Source organism: Lepisma saccharinum, chromosome 7, assembly GCF_977018435.1.
Source record: "Lepisma saccharinum chromosome 7, izLepSacc3.1, whole genome shotgun sequence".
In the NCBI taxonomy this organism is placed as follows: Eukaryota; Metazoa; Arthropoda; class Insecta; order Zygentoma; family Lepismatidae; genus Lepisma; species Lepisma saccharinum.
The window spans coordinates 42,689,260-42,706,512 of NC_139235.1; the positions used below are offsets into that span (position 1 = coordinate 42,689,260).

At 38.6% G+C, this 17,253-nt stretch overlaps 1 protein-coding gene across 1 annotated transcript in view; it reads right to left on the reverse strand.

Moving 5' to 3' along the window:
• Nucleotides 1–1,024: 1,024 nt before the first annotated feature.
• Nucleotides 1,025–17,253, reverse strand: part of LOC145989824 (iris-like) — a 152,079-nt gene continuing 135,850 nt past the window's right edge. Inside the window, exon 8 of the mRNA XM_083125210.1 lies at nt 1,025–1,343. Coding sequence (XP_082981336.1) covers nt 1,204–1,343 — 140 coding nt within the window. The 3' untranslated portion in view covers nt 1,025–1,203. The remainder of the gene's footprint in view (nt 1,344–17,253) is intronic.

A 17,253-nucleotide genomic window follows, 5' to 3' on the forward strand; every position in this document is an offset into this window, starting at 1 on the left:
CATGAAGAACATGGGTATTGCAAAGTGTCAGCGAGATAGGTCCCCAGATAGATCACACCACAGCATATGGAGGACCACATGGGATACAGTCTTGAGCATTTGCTCCGGTACCATAGGACTGGAAACGCATTCATCGACCGAATTGTTACCGTGGATGAATAGTGGGTTTTTTTATTACATTTCTGAACGAAAGCAACAGGGTATGGTATGGAAATGCACAAAGCCAAAAAATTCAGGACAACCCCATCTGCAGGAAAGGTTTTGCTTAACATGGAAGTTGTGACAGCAGTGCGCCGTTAGTTATGTGTCCAGCCAAACAATTTCTACCACTTAGGCATTGAAAAATTGGTGTCACGATCAGACAAATGTGTTAATGTGAATGGATGTTCTGTGGAAAAACAGAGTAATGTTTAACCTTCAAAATTTATATTCCAGTTTTTGTGAATACATTTCTGTTTGGCTATAAAAAATTTACTCAATTACTTTTTGATATCACCTCGTACATCCGGGACATTGGCTGCTAGCAATCACCACTCAACCAGTCCATAACTCGAATGGAGATGAGTAGTATTACTTTGCAATGTAAGTATTGTTGGTGAACATGTATACATTAATATGGTGATCGATTGATGTGGTAATTTTCTTCACTTTTCTGCCACATTTGGCTTATCACGAATACAAGGATAAGTGATGGTGTGATGAGATTGAAGGGATACTTGCAAAGAACTCTCATGGCCAAATCAGGATTTGAACCCAGCATGCCTGGCATCGTAACACACTGTATAACCTCTCCATGTATATAAATGCATCTGTTGTAAACTTCTATGGGAAGGAGCATGCGCAGTGTCTCTTGTGTGGAAATTAGATGAATTGTTTTAGAGATACAAATTTTTACTTTTAGGTATGTATCATCTTAACACACCACATACATATTTATTACTTCATAACTTATGAATTTTTACAACCGAGAAATATTTTTTTGTTTAAAATATTCTTCCCAGGAGAAATTTAAAGAACAACTGAATACAGAATAAATATTTATTTTTAAGTGCACTTTCTACATATTTATTTTATAATATATAGTTATTATACAAATAGAAAGTAGTAAAACTGGCAGTGCAATCAATAAGCAATACTCTTTCTGCCTCAAATTTGAATAATTTGTACTGGCCTGTGTTGTGCATGTGCAATATCATTTCATATCTATGCTTGTGGTTCCTTAAGAGAACCAATAAAGAGAACAGCGTTGAGATCCTTATCATACAAGAAGAATAAAAATGGATGATCTGCAATGAAGTCCTTAACTGGATGAGGCTGCATTAAAGCACACCCTGCCATCATTACTGGAAAGATAATTAAATGTTTGTTAATAATTAATATGCCAAAATGAATTACAATTTGAATGGTGTCAGTTGTATTGATGGAAACACCTGATTATAATGCATTTGAACAAAATGTTTTAGCTCCTTATCGCAATATTACCTGGTAATGTAACACTGAAGTTTTCCTGCAACTTCTAACAAGTGTTCCAACACAGAGTAGATAATTTTATACCCAGAGAAATCCCGTTTATGGCCATCCCCCTTTGCCACGCTTGACTGAGCACCGGTAGTTTTCTGAGCACTCTTGGTAGTTCTGTGGTGATACGTTTCCGCCACCGCAAAGTTCTTCGGAATCTTTTACTCGAAAGTAGTGTTGCCTTTCCTATGCAATTGTTAACAGATTCTTTGAGTGTTTATTTCAAGGCGAAATTGGGAATGCAACATGTAGGCATTTTCAACTGGCGCCTGAATTTTCAAATTCAGTTCTCAAAAAATTATTTTTTTAAAAATATATCAACTTCACTTGTGGAAATTTCCATTACCACTTTTGAAATAACGAGTACAGTGTGTGGGCCTCCCCGATGGTGCAGTGGTACTGTTGTCACCTTGTAATCAAGGGGTTCCGGGTTCGATACCCGGTGGAGGTACAAGTGGTTCGGATCCCACTTTAAACTGTAGGTCTAGTCCCTATTGGCGTTACTGTGCATAAAGTGGACTTAAAGCACCAACTCAACGAGTACAGTGTGTGTTTTCTGCAACACTTGTATCATTAAATCAGAATAACAAACATACCAATAAATTCTTGAGATTTACTTGAAAGTAATACTTCGACCATATCACTAACACTAAACCTCATGGTTTCAAGTGTATCACCATTATTTTCATTTATCAGTCGGGACAAAATCTGAAGCGTTAGTAAAGGTAGTAACAGTTTTTCGAAGACACCCTTCTGACCTTTTAAAACATGTCTCTTATTCCTTTGATCTAGCTTTTCGGAATCCTGATTCAAACTTTCGAAATTTCCTTCGCTCCCTACATATTTAATTTCTTCATACAATTCCGATTCTATGCATTCACACACACTACTGTCTCAAACAAGAATGACTTAAAAATTGTTGGCATTCTGGCATAGTTGTAAAATCTGGCAAAATTTCCCTTCGCCGTCTGAGGGAAACTTCATTCTCCTAACCAAGCAATTTGCACTGGAATTCCAAATGATAAAGGCCCTCAACAGCACTGAGCAAAAAGAAAAAAAAAATAATGATAACTCATAACTGAAGTACAAACTGGGGGCGGCGAATTCCATGCACCGGCACAACAATCATTTCTTGACTGCAACAATCTTTACTCGCCCCCACCGCACAAGAAATGAAAATGAAGTGAATAATGTGAAATTCGCATAATTTTTGTTTCATTTTGCTCGAAATAAAATAGTTTCTTTAAGATAGGGTGACCATTCGTCTCGTTTTGACCGGAACAGTCCCGTTTCATAGGCGTGTCCCAGTCGTCCCGTCGATATTATTCAAGAAACACTATTTGTCCCGTTTTTTAAAAGTCTAGGAGTTAGCTTAAAAACCAAGTCTAAATTTGAGAGATTCTTAAAAAGAATGAATTTCTGTGTCTTGACGGAAATTCAAAAGTCAAAACCCACGTTTTGTGTTAGATATTGATATGTGATGAAACTTTTTCGGGGAGCTTTATTAATGGTTAGTAAAGAATAAAGTTGTTCTCAAGAAAATTGGTTCTTCTGCAAAATACTTCTGGCACTCGTCAACTTCAGCATAGGACCAACATCAAAGGTTGATCAGAAGCCAGAAACACTATGTAGTCATACCGAGATTATAAAAATGAATAGCTCTTGACAACGAGAGATCATATTTTACGTAGATATTGTTCATGATGTATCATTTATGTGATCCATACTTAGGGTGACCAGATATTTGTTGACCAAAAAGAGTATAGTCTATAGGTTGAAGGTGTGCATGCACAAAACATAAAAAGAAAACTAAAATAAGCGTGGCTATTTGTTAATGAATGAAACAGTGGATGAAACAATAGGCTACAGGGAAAGGAAAAGTGCAATGAAACCAGGGATTACTGAAAGTATGCTGGAAAAAATGGAGAAACGGAGAAAATGGAAGAATGTAAATACAGAAGAGGGAAGAGATAATTACAGGATACTGAATAACCAGCTAAGAAGAGAAACTGACAGGGCAAAATAACAAAGAATGAAACAAAAATGTGAAGAAATTGAAGAACTGTAAAAAAGGGGAAGGAATGACTTGATGTATCGTGAAGTAAACTGCTTAGGCTTCCAAAAGAAGAAATGTAAAACAATGTGGATGATAGAAGACGAGAGAGGATGTGAAATCACAGACAAAAAAGGAATATCGAATGTGTGGGGAAAGTACGTTGAAGAGCTTTATCAGAAAGAGAATCGCCCAGACACTCTGAATATAGAAAATGAAGATGTGCTTGATGATGAGAAAGGATACTATATCCTGAATGAAGAATTTGAGCAAGCACTTAAAGAAATGAGGAATGGGAAAGCAACGGACACTGATGAAATTCCTGTTGAACTGGGAGATGAAAAAAGAGAAATACTGCACTTATGCAATGAAATCTATGAGAAAGGGGATTGGCCACAAGATTTCACGGATACTGTTTTGGTACCTCCTCAGAAGAAAAGCAATGCCAGAAAATGTTCTGAGTACAGGACAATCAGCTTGATATCTCACTCAGCAAAAATTATTCTAAGAATTCTGAACAGATGCCTATACCCGAAGGTCAGTGGCGAGTTAGAGAAAGAACAGTTTGGTTTCAGAAAAGGAAGAGGTACAAGGGATGCAATTGGTTTACTGAGGCCCATTGGGGAAAGATATTTAGAGAAAGGAAAGGAGGTGTTTGTAATATTTGTAGACCTGGAGAAAGCCTTTGATAGAGTGAATTGGGTTAAACTTTCAGAAATTCTGAAGAAAATTGGTGTAGATTGGAAAGAGACAAGACTTCTAAGCAACTTATACATGAATCAACGAGTTAAAGTGAGACTAGGAGACGAAGTGACAGAAGGCTGTGAAATTGGAAGAGGAGTACGACAAGGATGCTGCCTATCGCCTACTTTGTTTAATATCTATTTAGAAGATATAGTGAATTTTTTTTTTTCAGGGCACAGGAGGTGTCAAATTAGGAGGAGGAAGAATAAACTGCATAAGATTTGCTGATGACATGGTATTATGGTATTATTCGCTGAGGATGAAAGAACCATAAATAGTATGTTAGAAGAATTAAACAGCAGCTGTGATCAGTATGGGATGAAGATTAATGTAAACAAGACAAAGGAAATGGTTATAGGATGGAAACCAACGAATATTAATGTGAGAGCAAACAGTGAAAGAATCCAGCAAGTGGATAGCTTCAAGTACCTCGGATGCACTATAAGCAATGACATGAGCTGCAACCAAGAAGTGAAAATGAGAATCGAAATAGCAAAAGAAGCTTTCAATATAAGAAAAAATATTTTTTGTGGACCCATGGACATAGGTCTAAGGAACAGATTAGTGAAATGTTTTGTGTGGAGTGTAGCACTATATGGTGCAGAAACCTGGCGTTCAGAAGAAATGAAGAAAAACGACTCGAAGCTTTTGAAATGTGGACATGGCGAAAAATGGAACGTGTAAGATGGACAGACAAGGTAAGAAACAAAGCCGTACTGAAAAGAGTTGGTGAAAAAAGATCTATACTGGAAACCATGAAGAAGAGGAAAAGAAACTGGTTAGTACTCTGTCTAAGAAGGAACTGCCTGCTAAGGGATGCCTTGGAGGGAATGGTTAAAGGAGGAAAAGTCCGTGGAAGAATGAGATATCAGCTTATGGATAATATTAAATTAACTCGGTAGTATGCTATTACGAAGCGTAAGGCAGAGAATAGGGAAAGCTGGAGATTGCAGTGAAAAACCTGCCAATTAGGCAGAAAACAATGAATGAATTAATATCTCCAGAACAGTGACGACTCCAGGAAAAAGTTCCTGTGGGGGGCGATAGGGGGGGTGACAAATATTGTTTGGGGCAGTCACATTGAAACGCTTGAAAACACTATATATAAATATAATTAATATATAAATATATAATAATAATACTTATATTATTATTATTATTAGTATTAGCTATGTTCATTATGATGTTTTGTGATTGTCCTTTATTTAGAGTGGACGTTAATGCTTTTATTAAAGCGAATCATATGGAGATAAACTCGTAATCAAAAAGTAAATTTAGGCAGTTGGGGATAATAAACCTTTTCCAGCAAGGCCTCATCTCCAGGAAGCTATCAACTCGTGGCAAGCCACAGCACCTAGCGACCTGTTGACTCATCTCACTCAACAGGAATTATTATCCCCAACTGCCTAAATTTACTTTTTGATTACGAGTTTATCTCCATATGATTCGCTTTAATAAAAGCATTAATTCTTCTTTTTATTCGTGGGAACTGCTGCAAGTTGCGTTGTTTCTAGTGGCCTATTTCAGTATTGGAAGACATTTATAATTTTCTAATTCATCGTCTTTCTTGGGATGAAACTACTGATATAAATATTCAAGTTATAAGACAATAATATAAATGACGGAAAAAAGTTTTGAAGAGTTTAATTTTCTTGCAAAATAAACATGACGTTGGTAGAAATTAATTTTCTTAAGTATTAGAAACAACGAAAGTCACTTAGTGAAGTGCAATTCTCCTGTAGGAAAATTCTGCTGTATGTGCTTCGGAGAATGCGAGATAATCGCAAATGTGTGATTACAAGCTGCCACTGACTTCATTGTTTGTAAACGTCGTCCTAGTTGGTACAATGCTAATAATGTGTGGTTAGAAGCCGTCACTGATTGCATTTTGTAAACTCCGAGTGCTTTACTCCTTGCGCGTTCTGAGGTTTGCTCTTTGTTTACAAAATAGAACATTTCCGAGAGGTGGCTTTGTAATCAAACAGTATGGATACAATCAGTACGGATAATTGTACATGCTTGTGACCAATTCCGAAATGAACTGGGGGTGTTCGAAAGCATTTTACCAACTAGGACGACGTTTACAAACAATGAAGTCAGTGACGGCTTGTAATCACATATTAGCGATTACCTTGAAAACGGCTCGTTTGCAGACCCGTGTTTACTGAGACTTTTTTGCTTCTATTATCGTGTACTTTCACCTGTGTCAGTTTGCGCTATTACTTTGCGTTATTAAATATATTTTCAATATGAAACATGTGGATAAATAACGATTTCGAAAATTTAATACCATTGATATATTTTTCGAGTCACTCTCTTGACACAACCAGTCACATAATGGTTTAAGATTAGCACAATTGAATAGAATGGGTCTTTGTTTAAGATGTGTTACGTCTGCTCTGTGGTTTTATGCACACACCTGGAAAATGGAAAGTACGAGGGTGGATCATTCAGTATGGTGCACAACATTTTTTTGAAAAAATAAGTTTAATTGGTAAGACAATATAAATTATACACAATGAAACCACATGCATTAGCTACTTCTCGAGCCAAATCTTTCAACACATTTTTACCATCGTGGCACTAGTTTCAATATACCCTGTTCGTAGAACTCCTTCATTTGCGAATACAGCAGTCTGCGCACAACCGATTGCACTTCTTCATCGGAATTGAAGGATCGACCACCTACGAAAAATCAGTTTGTCATGCACGATATCACATACCGTACCGTAAGAAATGTTGAACCGCTCTGACAAGGTTCTCAGATGGATCCGCCGGTCGTTGAGAATTGCCTCCTCAATGGCTGTAACATTCCGTTCCGTTGCAGCTGTTACTGGTTGCCCGGAATGTGACGAATCAACAAGGTTCACATGGCCTCCTTGAAAGAATATGCACCACCTGGAGATGTTGCTACGGTCCAAACAGTCTTCCCCATACATGCCCAACACTTCCCTGTGAATTTCGCTAGGGTTTTGTCCTTTCACCCACTAAAAAGGAATTCCAGTTTTTGCTCTTCGCACGTTGACGACAATACCATCGCCATCTTTGTTTGCTAAGTAGTTCACGCTTTTGCCGCAAGAGTTATACCTGATCGAACAAATGATGTTTCTAGCACAAACTTCAAACTATACGTCCGTAGAATTTCAACGTCGCAGCCACAATAACACTTCGGGAAAAAAAAAATTGTGCGATAATTAATGATCCACTCTCGTATACGTGCAAAAGTTTGAACGTTTGTAAATGCTCATGCCTAGGTTGCCTTTTGCCCAGTAGTCGAGGAAGCCAACAGTTGCTTTCCCTCAACAGCTTCCCTGTTTGAAAGGTAAGAATAGGGCCTTGCCCTGCTGGTTGGGGGCGGGTCGTTTGTCGGAGGTGTAAATGCCGGCTTCCGACTTGTTATGGACACTCTCAGACTCTCTCAGATACTCAGACGGTTGCCGAATCTCAGATACTCCAATACAAGGCCCGATGGAGAAAGACAGTTTTTTTATGGACGCATAAAGATACACACAGTGTGAGCATTGTATGCATAGGGACGTCTGCATGATAAACTGTGGGGGTGGGTTTAGCGCTGTGCTAAATAGTGTGCTCGTAGAATGATGTCCTGTTAAGTGCATTTCTCTGTGATGGGGCAAGAGGCAACATAGAGCATTTGCTACTGGATCTGTAATGGAAGATGTATATACGGAGATGGGCAGCGGTGTAAATAAAACTGTACATAAAGAGAAAACTGTGTGAGATGTTATTCTTTCCAACAGAATGGGGGCTTGTCAAAACATAGTAGAAGCTCGTTGCCGTATACAGTATTTAATTTGTTGAATTCAGGGTTACGCTCCATACTTTCTGGACTACGAGCTGCATGAACTCTATGACATTCCGTTCTCAGGCACGTTCAAATGAAAAGGAAACATAGACGCTGCTTTGCATCCCACGGCATTGGGTGAAGTTTTTTAAAATATTCTTTTTATTTTGCCTTGTTTGATTTAGTCGAATTTCATGAAAATTTTGCTCCCTCCAGGGAAAAATTAAATGAATCTTGAAACTCTTTTTGTTGACCCTATGGAATACATGAACACTAGTTTCCGTAAACATGGCATACATTTCCTGCCACTAAAAATGGCTAAATAAATTTATTCTCATTCGAGGAGATAGCTCATCCTAACACTTCATGACTTTGGAGCTACGTAAGTAGGCAACGTTGACTGAAGCTCTCCACGTGGTGAAGAATTGTCCAAAGCAACACATTGCCTATGGGCTGTTTCCTTCCAGCAAATTTTGAAGACCTATAGGGTCTTCTTGAATGCCTAGTTACCTTGTACGTGTAAGCACACAGGTGCTTGATGAGGAGAAACCCGGGCAAAAACACGAGTCGACTCGTTGAAACATGCCGGGCAGCAGGAAAACCTGTTCTAACAAGCAGTAAGCTGCGGGTAGTCTAAACTGGGACTTTGGACTTCTCTGGTAGAGCATATCAAGGCGAACGAACAACTTCTCTAAGTATCAATGTGCTCGTCAAATTCTAGAAGCAATCGAAAATGACTCTTCTCTCAATGCATGCTATCCCATGGATAGCTTCGTGGTTATCACTGGCCTTTATATGTACTGCCGGTTTAAATTCTAATGCTATGGAAACAATATCATGCCAGCAGAGGTCCTGTCAGGTTGAAGCCACTAAACTTAGCTTCTCCATTATATAATGCATTTCTCACGGCACGCAGATATGCTGCGTAACGTATTTGATGGGTATACATAAACGAAATCAATCGTAAGAATTGCACTGGCCGTGGTGGCTCAGTCGGTAACGTGTCTGACTACCATACTAAAGGTCCCGGGTTCGATCCCTGGCCGGTTCATATCCGGGAACTTTTTTAACGATGGAAGCGGCCCCGGCGCCCACCCAGCGTCGAATAACATGGGTACCTGGGGGAAACCCTGGGGGGTAAAGGCGGTCAGGGGCGTGATGCTGATCGCATCACCCCCACTCACGACCGGATCAAGAAAGTGTGGGGCGTTACCCCCACACTAGGGTGTATCGAAAAAAACTTTTTTTCGAAATGTTGAGATGGCTAGTGCGGAAAACTGGCCATTTGTGACCAAAAAGACGTCTGATTTTTTTCAGATTTTTTGGAGGTCGTTTAGGTGGCGTGCATCGACCTTGAACTTTTGATAGTGATTTGGTTATGCAACACGCACAACAATTTCACAAAAATGTCATTATTTGGCTATTTCATGTCTTTTTTTCTGCATTATGGTCGTTTATTGTTTTGTTTATGGCAAATATGCTACATTTGTGCCTCAGGGGTGGTTTCCTATGCTGTTTATGTATGCTTTTGGTGAAAAATTGTCAATTTGAGGCTAAAAATTCAATTTTTTTTATTGATGGTTTCCAATTGGTTTCGACTTTGTGTTTTATTCGAAAGTTTTCCGATATAAAAGACTAAATAAAATATTTTCGCTTTCTAATTGCTAACAGTTCCTCAATTACTGTCCAGCGCTTCGCTTATTTTCATAGCTTATTATGCTTTGAAAATAACCCAGAGCTCACCACGAGGAGGTGGCTGGACTGCGAGCTCCAAAAATATTATGTTGGCAAACATAATTTTACTAAGGAGCAGGCCAAGATTTTCTTATAGTTTTCTCCTTGAACTTTATAGTCACTTTTTGTTCGAAATGTCGGCATATGTTCTCTAGATTCCAATTTCGCTTTGATGTAGCCATCACGTGCGCTGGCGCCGAAAACGGAAGAAGCAGCCTCTGTGATAATTTTCACAAGTCCTTGCATGTGGCAGGGGAAGTCTTGAATTTCCACTATTTTTTTTGTTTTTAATGTAGTCATCTACTTCTTCATTTGTAATATTATTGGTCAACGGAGGCTCGTGGAGGGGAGCATGAAGCCCAATCAACCATGTCATAGTATTGGTCTGCATTAAAATTGATGGTTGGTAAAACAAAAGTGCGAATTCTTTTGCCTTTTTTCAATCCTCTTGCTTTCTTAATTCTTTGCCAACCAAGACTTCTTATTTCTGGGTTTTGGCCCATTATTAAAGCCAGCAGGAGATTTTCAGGATGGGCGAAGAATGCGTTTTGTTGAATGACCCTATCAATCAGATCTCTCAAGTGGTGTGGGAGAAATCTGGACAAATGGATCAAATTCCAGAGGTGTCACATACTGCATAATGAAGGTGTACGCACCGGTGTGGTTTGGGATCAAGAAGGAACCATCGATAACTGACGGAGCCCGACACCTCTGGAATTTGATCCATTTGTCCAGATTTCTCCCACACCACTTGAGAGATCTGATTGATAGGGTCATTCAACAAAACACATTCTTCGCCCATCCTGAAAATCTCCTGCTGGCTTTAATAACGGGCCAAAACCCAGAAATAAGAAGTCTTGGTTGGCAAAGAATTAAGAAAGCAAGAGGATTGAAAAAAGGCAAAAGAATTCGCACTTTTGTTTTACCAACCATCAATTTTAATGCAGACCAATACTATGACATGGTTGATTGGGCTTCATGCTCCCCCCACATGCCTCCGTTGACCAACAATATTAGAAATGAAGAAGTAGATGACTACATTAAAAACAAAAAATGTCGGAAATTCAAGACTTTCCCTGCCACACACAAGGAGCAGAGCGGAGCGACTTGTGAAAATCATCACAGAGGCTGCTTCTTCCGTTTTCAGTGCCAGCGCACGTGATGGCTACATCAAAGCAAAATTGATAATCTAGAGAACATATGCCGACATTTCGAACAAAAATTGACTATAAAGTTAAAGGAGAAAACTAGAAGAAAATCGTGGCCTGCCCCTTAGTAAAATTATGTTTGCCAACATAATTTAGGTGGGTGGGTGGGTGGGGCTCACAGACCAGCCACCTCCTCGTGGTGAGCTCTGGGGCCCGACCCTGTGGTCGAGTGGTTAGCACATCGCGCTGCGATGCCAAGGGTCCCGGGTTTGAATCCCGGTCGGGCTTGGTTGTTTGTGAATATCCATTCATCAATTTCATCATTTCATCACTCATCCCCATCTTCGCAAATTAGCCAAGAGGCACAAAACGCGAAGTAAAATAAACTAAATCAATCAATCAATCGTGGTGAGCTCTGGGTTATTTTCAAAGCATAATAAGCTATGAAAATAAGCGAAGCGCTGGACAGTAATTGAGAAACTGTTAGCAATTAGAAAGCCAAAATATTTTATTTAGTCTTTTATATCGGAAAACTTTCGAATAACACACAAAGTCGAAACCAATTGGAAACCATCAATAGAAAAAATTGAATTTTTTGCCTCAAATTGACAATTTTTCACCAAAAGCATACGTAAACAGCATAGGAAACCACCCCTGAGGCACAAATGTAGCATATTTGTCATAAACAAAACAATAAACGACCATAATGCAGAAAAAAAGACATGAAATAGCCAAATAATGACATTTTTGTGAAATTGTTGTGCGTGTTGCATAACCAAATCACTATCAAAACTTCAAGGTTGATGCGCGCCACCTAAACGACCTCCAAAAAATCTAAAAAAATCAGACATCTTTTTGGTCACAAATGGCCACTTTTCCGCACTAGACATCTTAACATTTCGAAAAAAAGTTTTTTCGATACACCCTTCCCCACACCCCTTATACGCTTTCATGGCGTAGTGCTATGCACAGGGCAGCACTTTACTTTTTTTTTTTACTTTTTTTATATCTATTCTACACCTGATGCCTAGTCTATTCTGTATAGTACTACAAACGTTATGGCTTTCGTACAGAAATAATAAGTGCCAGTGTAAAACTTGAATATTTTGGCATGTGGTTATGTAAGCATAGGAAAGAAAATTCCGTTTACCGAGGACTGGTAGCATCGACTAGGTTAAAATGTGATTTTAAGTCAACTTGATGCTCATATAGGCTAATCACAATGGGCATACAGTTGAAAGAAGAACCGAACCACTGTGCAATGTGACTCCACTGGGGATCGAATCCGGTATCTCTTAATTACAAAGCCATTGATGAGGTTTAAAATGAGTAAAACAAAAGAAAATTTCCTGGAATAGGAAAAGTTGCTCATATTCATTTTCTGTACACCCTGTGAACGTCTTCTGGTTATGTACGGGGAGGGATAGCATTAACACATTTCCTCTCTACGTGCATGCCCTCGTGTCCACAAATACACATACACACAAAGAGATATGTATGCATGATTACAGCTCGTGTTGTGGCCACCTCCTAAAAATTCTGTATTCGCATTTGCGATACAAAACTCTTATTTTAAAAAGTAATGTGTTAGAAAAAATAAGACATACATTAACAGGTACCAACCTGATCGGTCAGTTCATTAGCAGGCGAACTTGGAACCTTAAGGCGTGTCCCACACTATCCCAGTTGGCAAGGCCGCACGCAAACGCCGAGCAAGGGGGTACGTGTCTTTGGCCTGTCGACAGCCCAGTTGCCAGGCCGATTCCAAAAAGACTAGTCGCGGCTTTCTTCAAAGCCGAAGATCGAAGTGGGGGGCGCAGTGGAAGGACTCGCAAGTTATATAGCATTATAGATGTAAAGAACATTAAACATATACAAAATACTAATCACGTTAAACCATAAATAGTGTCATTATCATCAAACTGTAGATAAACATGGCAGCTGATATTTTTCAAACTAGCATTAAAAAAATCTTCAAATTTCAGTTACAAAGACTATAAAAATATTTAAGAATATTTTAAGTTACAATTTTAGAGTACATCCAGAATGTTTTAATTTCACTGGATGAAAAGTTACTGAAATTACTATAGTTTCAATAACACACTCAAGAAACATTTCCATAGTAGGTGCAGTGTCAGAAACAGAAAAATGTATATTTACATACATTTTTTATATGCTTTAATCTAACTGTTCAAATATTTTATATGGCTGATTACTAGAAAAAGCCTTTCTACAAAACACATATACAGGCTTAGTCAAAAGTATCGGGACAGGCCAGTAATAAAGAGACCCATGGACGGACGAAAATCACATGTTGCAAGTGGGTATTGATGCGGAAACTGCATTGAATGGAGGTGTGAATATCATTGCAGCCATCTTGGATTCCACCATATTGGATATCACATAATATTTTCAAATGGAAAGGTGTATGTATGACACATCAATTTAGGCTAGAATCGTCCCACAAATGACAATCCGAACTCATTTTGGACCTATCGCCATTCGTGGAAGAGATAGGGTGTACTACGTTAGACTGCAAAAAATGAGATTTGTCTGAAAGAATTGTTTACTGTATTCTTGCGGGTAACTGTACACTGCAAATTACAGAGAGCATTAACAAGAAAACATATAATTGACTTACAGAATGCCTCAAAGAAAGTGCTCACACTGCTTCCCGTCGACTGTCTGACAATACTATGTCAACCGATCGTAAAAACTGCAAATTGCACGTTGTAGCATATCCCGAGAAAGTCCTCTTGTTTCGTCAACAATGCGATTCTGTAGATCATTCAGGGAGTGTGGTTTGGGGCGATACACTTTTTCCTTCATCTGCCTCCATAGAAAGTAATCCAGGGTTGATAGATCAGGAGATCTTGCAGGCCATTCGATTATACGTAGTCTTCCAATCCATCGTTGTGGAAAGGTTTCATGTAAGTATTGTCGAACACCCCGTCCATAGTGTGGCGGGACTCTATCCTGTTGGAACTAAACACGATTAAAGTCCCGTGTCCACACTTGGATGGCAGGGACAAACTGCTCACGAAGCATTGTCAAATACTTCTCACCTGTCAGATTGCCGTCAATGAAGAAAGGGCCAAGAATGATGCCTCTTATCATTCCTACCCAAACATTCAGTTTCTGTGGATACACAGATAATTGGGTTACATTCCGGAAATGTAGCATTAAATAACTGTCGCACCTCGGTATACGATCGCTTGCGATCTCCATAGCCACGCATCATTAATAACATAATACGTTCTCGTTCACTGAGCTCCATTTTGTCCACTGACATGGACACAAATTTCCTTCCTTTGGCACAACACTCACCAACATGAGCGACATGCAGAACGTTCGCAAGGACGATAACAAATGCAACTGACCTTCGAGGAAGTTGACTACAATCTACAAGGGATGTGCACAGGTAGAGTCCATATCCAGACGAATACTGTTATTGCTGTCCATGGAAGGGAAAGTAAAAAATACGTACCTGATGCTCTTAAGTCGTCAAATAGGATTGTTAGCTACAAAAGAGTATGTTACTCTGTTGTAAGGAAGGATTGTTTAGACTGGCATTCTTTAATTCGGTAATTTGTGATATTATGTTGTTTTCAACAAACTATCAAAGCAACCTGGGGAAATGACTAGAGGCAAGAAAGGAAGAAACGAAGATAAGTAGAAGTCACAGCCTCGAAGTAAGGAATCATTCCGGCAATCGCCTGGGGGAACTGAGGAAAAACGATCTCCCGATCTATCACCCCTGGATTACTTTATGGAGGCACATAAAGGACAAAGAGTATCGCACCCAACCACACTCCCTGAATGATCTACGGAATCACATATTGGACGAAACAAGAGGACTTTCTCGGGATATGCTACAAAGTGCACCTTGCAGTTTTTACGATCGGTTGACATAGTATTGTCAGACAGTCGACGGTAAGCAGTGTGAGCAGTTGCTTTGAGGCATTCTGTAAGTCAATGTCATGTTTCCCTGTTCATGCTCTCTGCTTACTTGCAGAGTAAACAATTCTTTCAGACAAATCTCATTTTTTGCAGTCTAACGTAGCACACCCTATCTCTTCCACGAATTTCGATAGGTCCAAAATGAGTTTGGATTGTCGTTTTAGGGACGATTCTAGCCTAAATTGATGTGTCATACATACCCCTTTCCATTTGAAAATATTGTGTGATATCCAATATGGTGGAATCCAAGATGGCTGCCATGATATCCACACCGCCATTCAATGCAGTTTCCGCACCAATACCCACTTGCAACATGTGATTTTCCTCCGTCCACGGGTCTCATCATTACTGGCCTGTCCCGATATATTTCACTAACCCTGTATACCAAAAACCATACAAGCAATTTTAAGCGTGTTTTTTTTTAAAAAAAAAAAAAGAAAATCGATTTAATTTTTTAAAAAAATCCTATTTAAATAAAATAAATCAACAAGAATATTTTTTTAAAATTAAAATAATGATTTTTATCCAACCTGATCCAACGTACACCTGTGAGTGAAAAAAAAAATGCCCACCCTTGAACGTTCGCTAGATAGCCTACGTTGTCACGCTTCGTCCAACAACTGGTTGAAACTCATTTCGATAGGCCTATTGATATGTTTCCCTCCATAAATTATAGTCTGTGTCCATGAAAATATTCATACCTTCTGTGTATGATTATTTTACGAATATAAGCAGCTGCTTTCAAAACCTCCCACAAGCCAAAAGCTTACTCGGGAAGACTGCCATGATTTGACGCTGGATGATAGATAGTGTTACAAACTGTGAAGAACTTCCTTCAAGTTATCTGCAGCAATAGCAATTTTGACAAATGAAGACCACAAGAAAGAACGTGCTTTGTCCATTTTCTTGATTTTACAGGACAGCACGTTATTTCCATGTTACGAGCATGCTCTTTCCTTGTATAAGCAACCAAAATCTCTTTGCAATGGATGGAAAAAGCACATTCCAATCTTGGAAAATTCCTAGTTACAGAGCACCTTCACAGAGCTATTTGACATCATGTCTTTATGGGGACCTTTGCCACTTTGTCATGCTCTTCATATACTTAAATATGTTTATATAAAACAATAAATGCAGCACTGCAGAACAGGGTGCGAAATCATTGAATACTAGTGGGGGGGGGGGAGAAAGTTCTTAATCTACAAACCCCCTCCCTCACAAACATATGTGTAAATTATACGATATACATATTAGAAATGTTAATAAAAGTAAAAATAAATTACTCAATTAAAAATATATTATTACTATTTACATACAGGAAATTAATTTGGTACTTTTATACATATTATATATTGTGAAGGAGTTAATTCCTTTACTAACTGGTTATAGATATTAAAATTTAGAAGTGAAAATGTAATGGAATTCTTATGTTATAGTAGTAACTGTATTTTGTTTGTTTTATTGTACTAGATTTTGCGAGTTAAGTGGTAGAGTAGCCACAGGCTGAACTTCGCCCATGAATAAAGAATTTCTAAGAAAAATTATGAAATAGTTGGTGGTTTTTGATTAGTTTGTGCTTTATGTTAATATAAATCAATTAGATTTCAAAGTTATTATTGTCTTGCATTCTTCCTTTACTTTCATTATGTGTATTGATGTAGATTTGTTAATGATCTCTTGAGAGAGAAATCATTGAATACTCACAACTACACTAATTTTTGTGTTTTCAATATTATTCTTAGTCAAGTATATCGTAACGCAACTCCCATGCTGCGTTTGGGATCGAACCAAGAACCTTTAGATTGTATTGGGTGGTGTAGTTCTTCATCATTCATCTTTCAGATGGTTATCACTCGCTTAGCCTAAAGTATAATGTATGCAAAAGGTTACATCCAAAGTTATGGCACAAGAATTCACACGTACAGTCATGGCCGTATTTAGAGGGGGGGTTTCTAGGGTTCAACCCCCCCCCCTCCCGAAACTTCTGATATGTTGGATTAATGGAAGTTCAGAAACCAAAATCTGTAACAAATTTTCAATTTTTTTTTCGAAGTATCACAAAAATACATGGAGACAATGTTGAAACGATCGAGCTAGAATTTTCATACATTTGGAATTCTGAAACTTGAGTGAAACAGGATTTATTCTCAGAATCGTAGCCCACCCGCGACCCCACCATTATCACTTCTGTTGTCATCTTTCCAGTGTTGTTCCTGCGTCACAAGGAATATAGACTGAAGATTCCCTTATGATTGCCCCAAAATCCCCTTTCCAGCTTTTAAATTCCCTGTCCT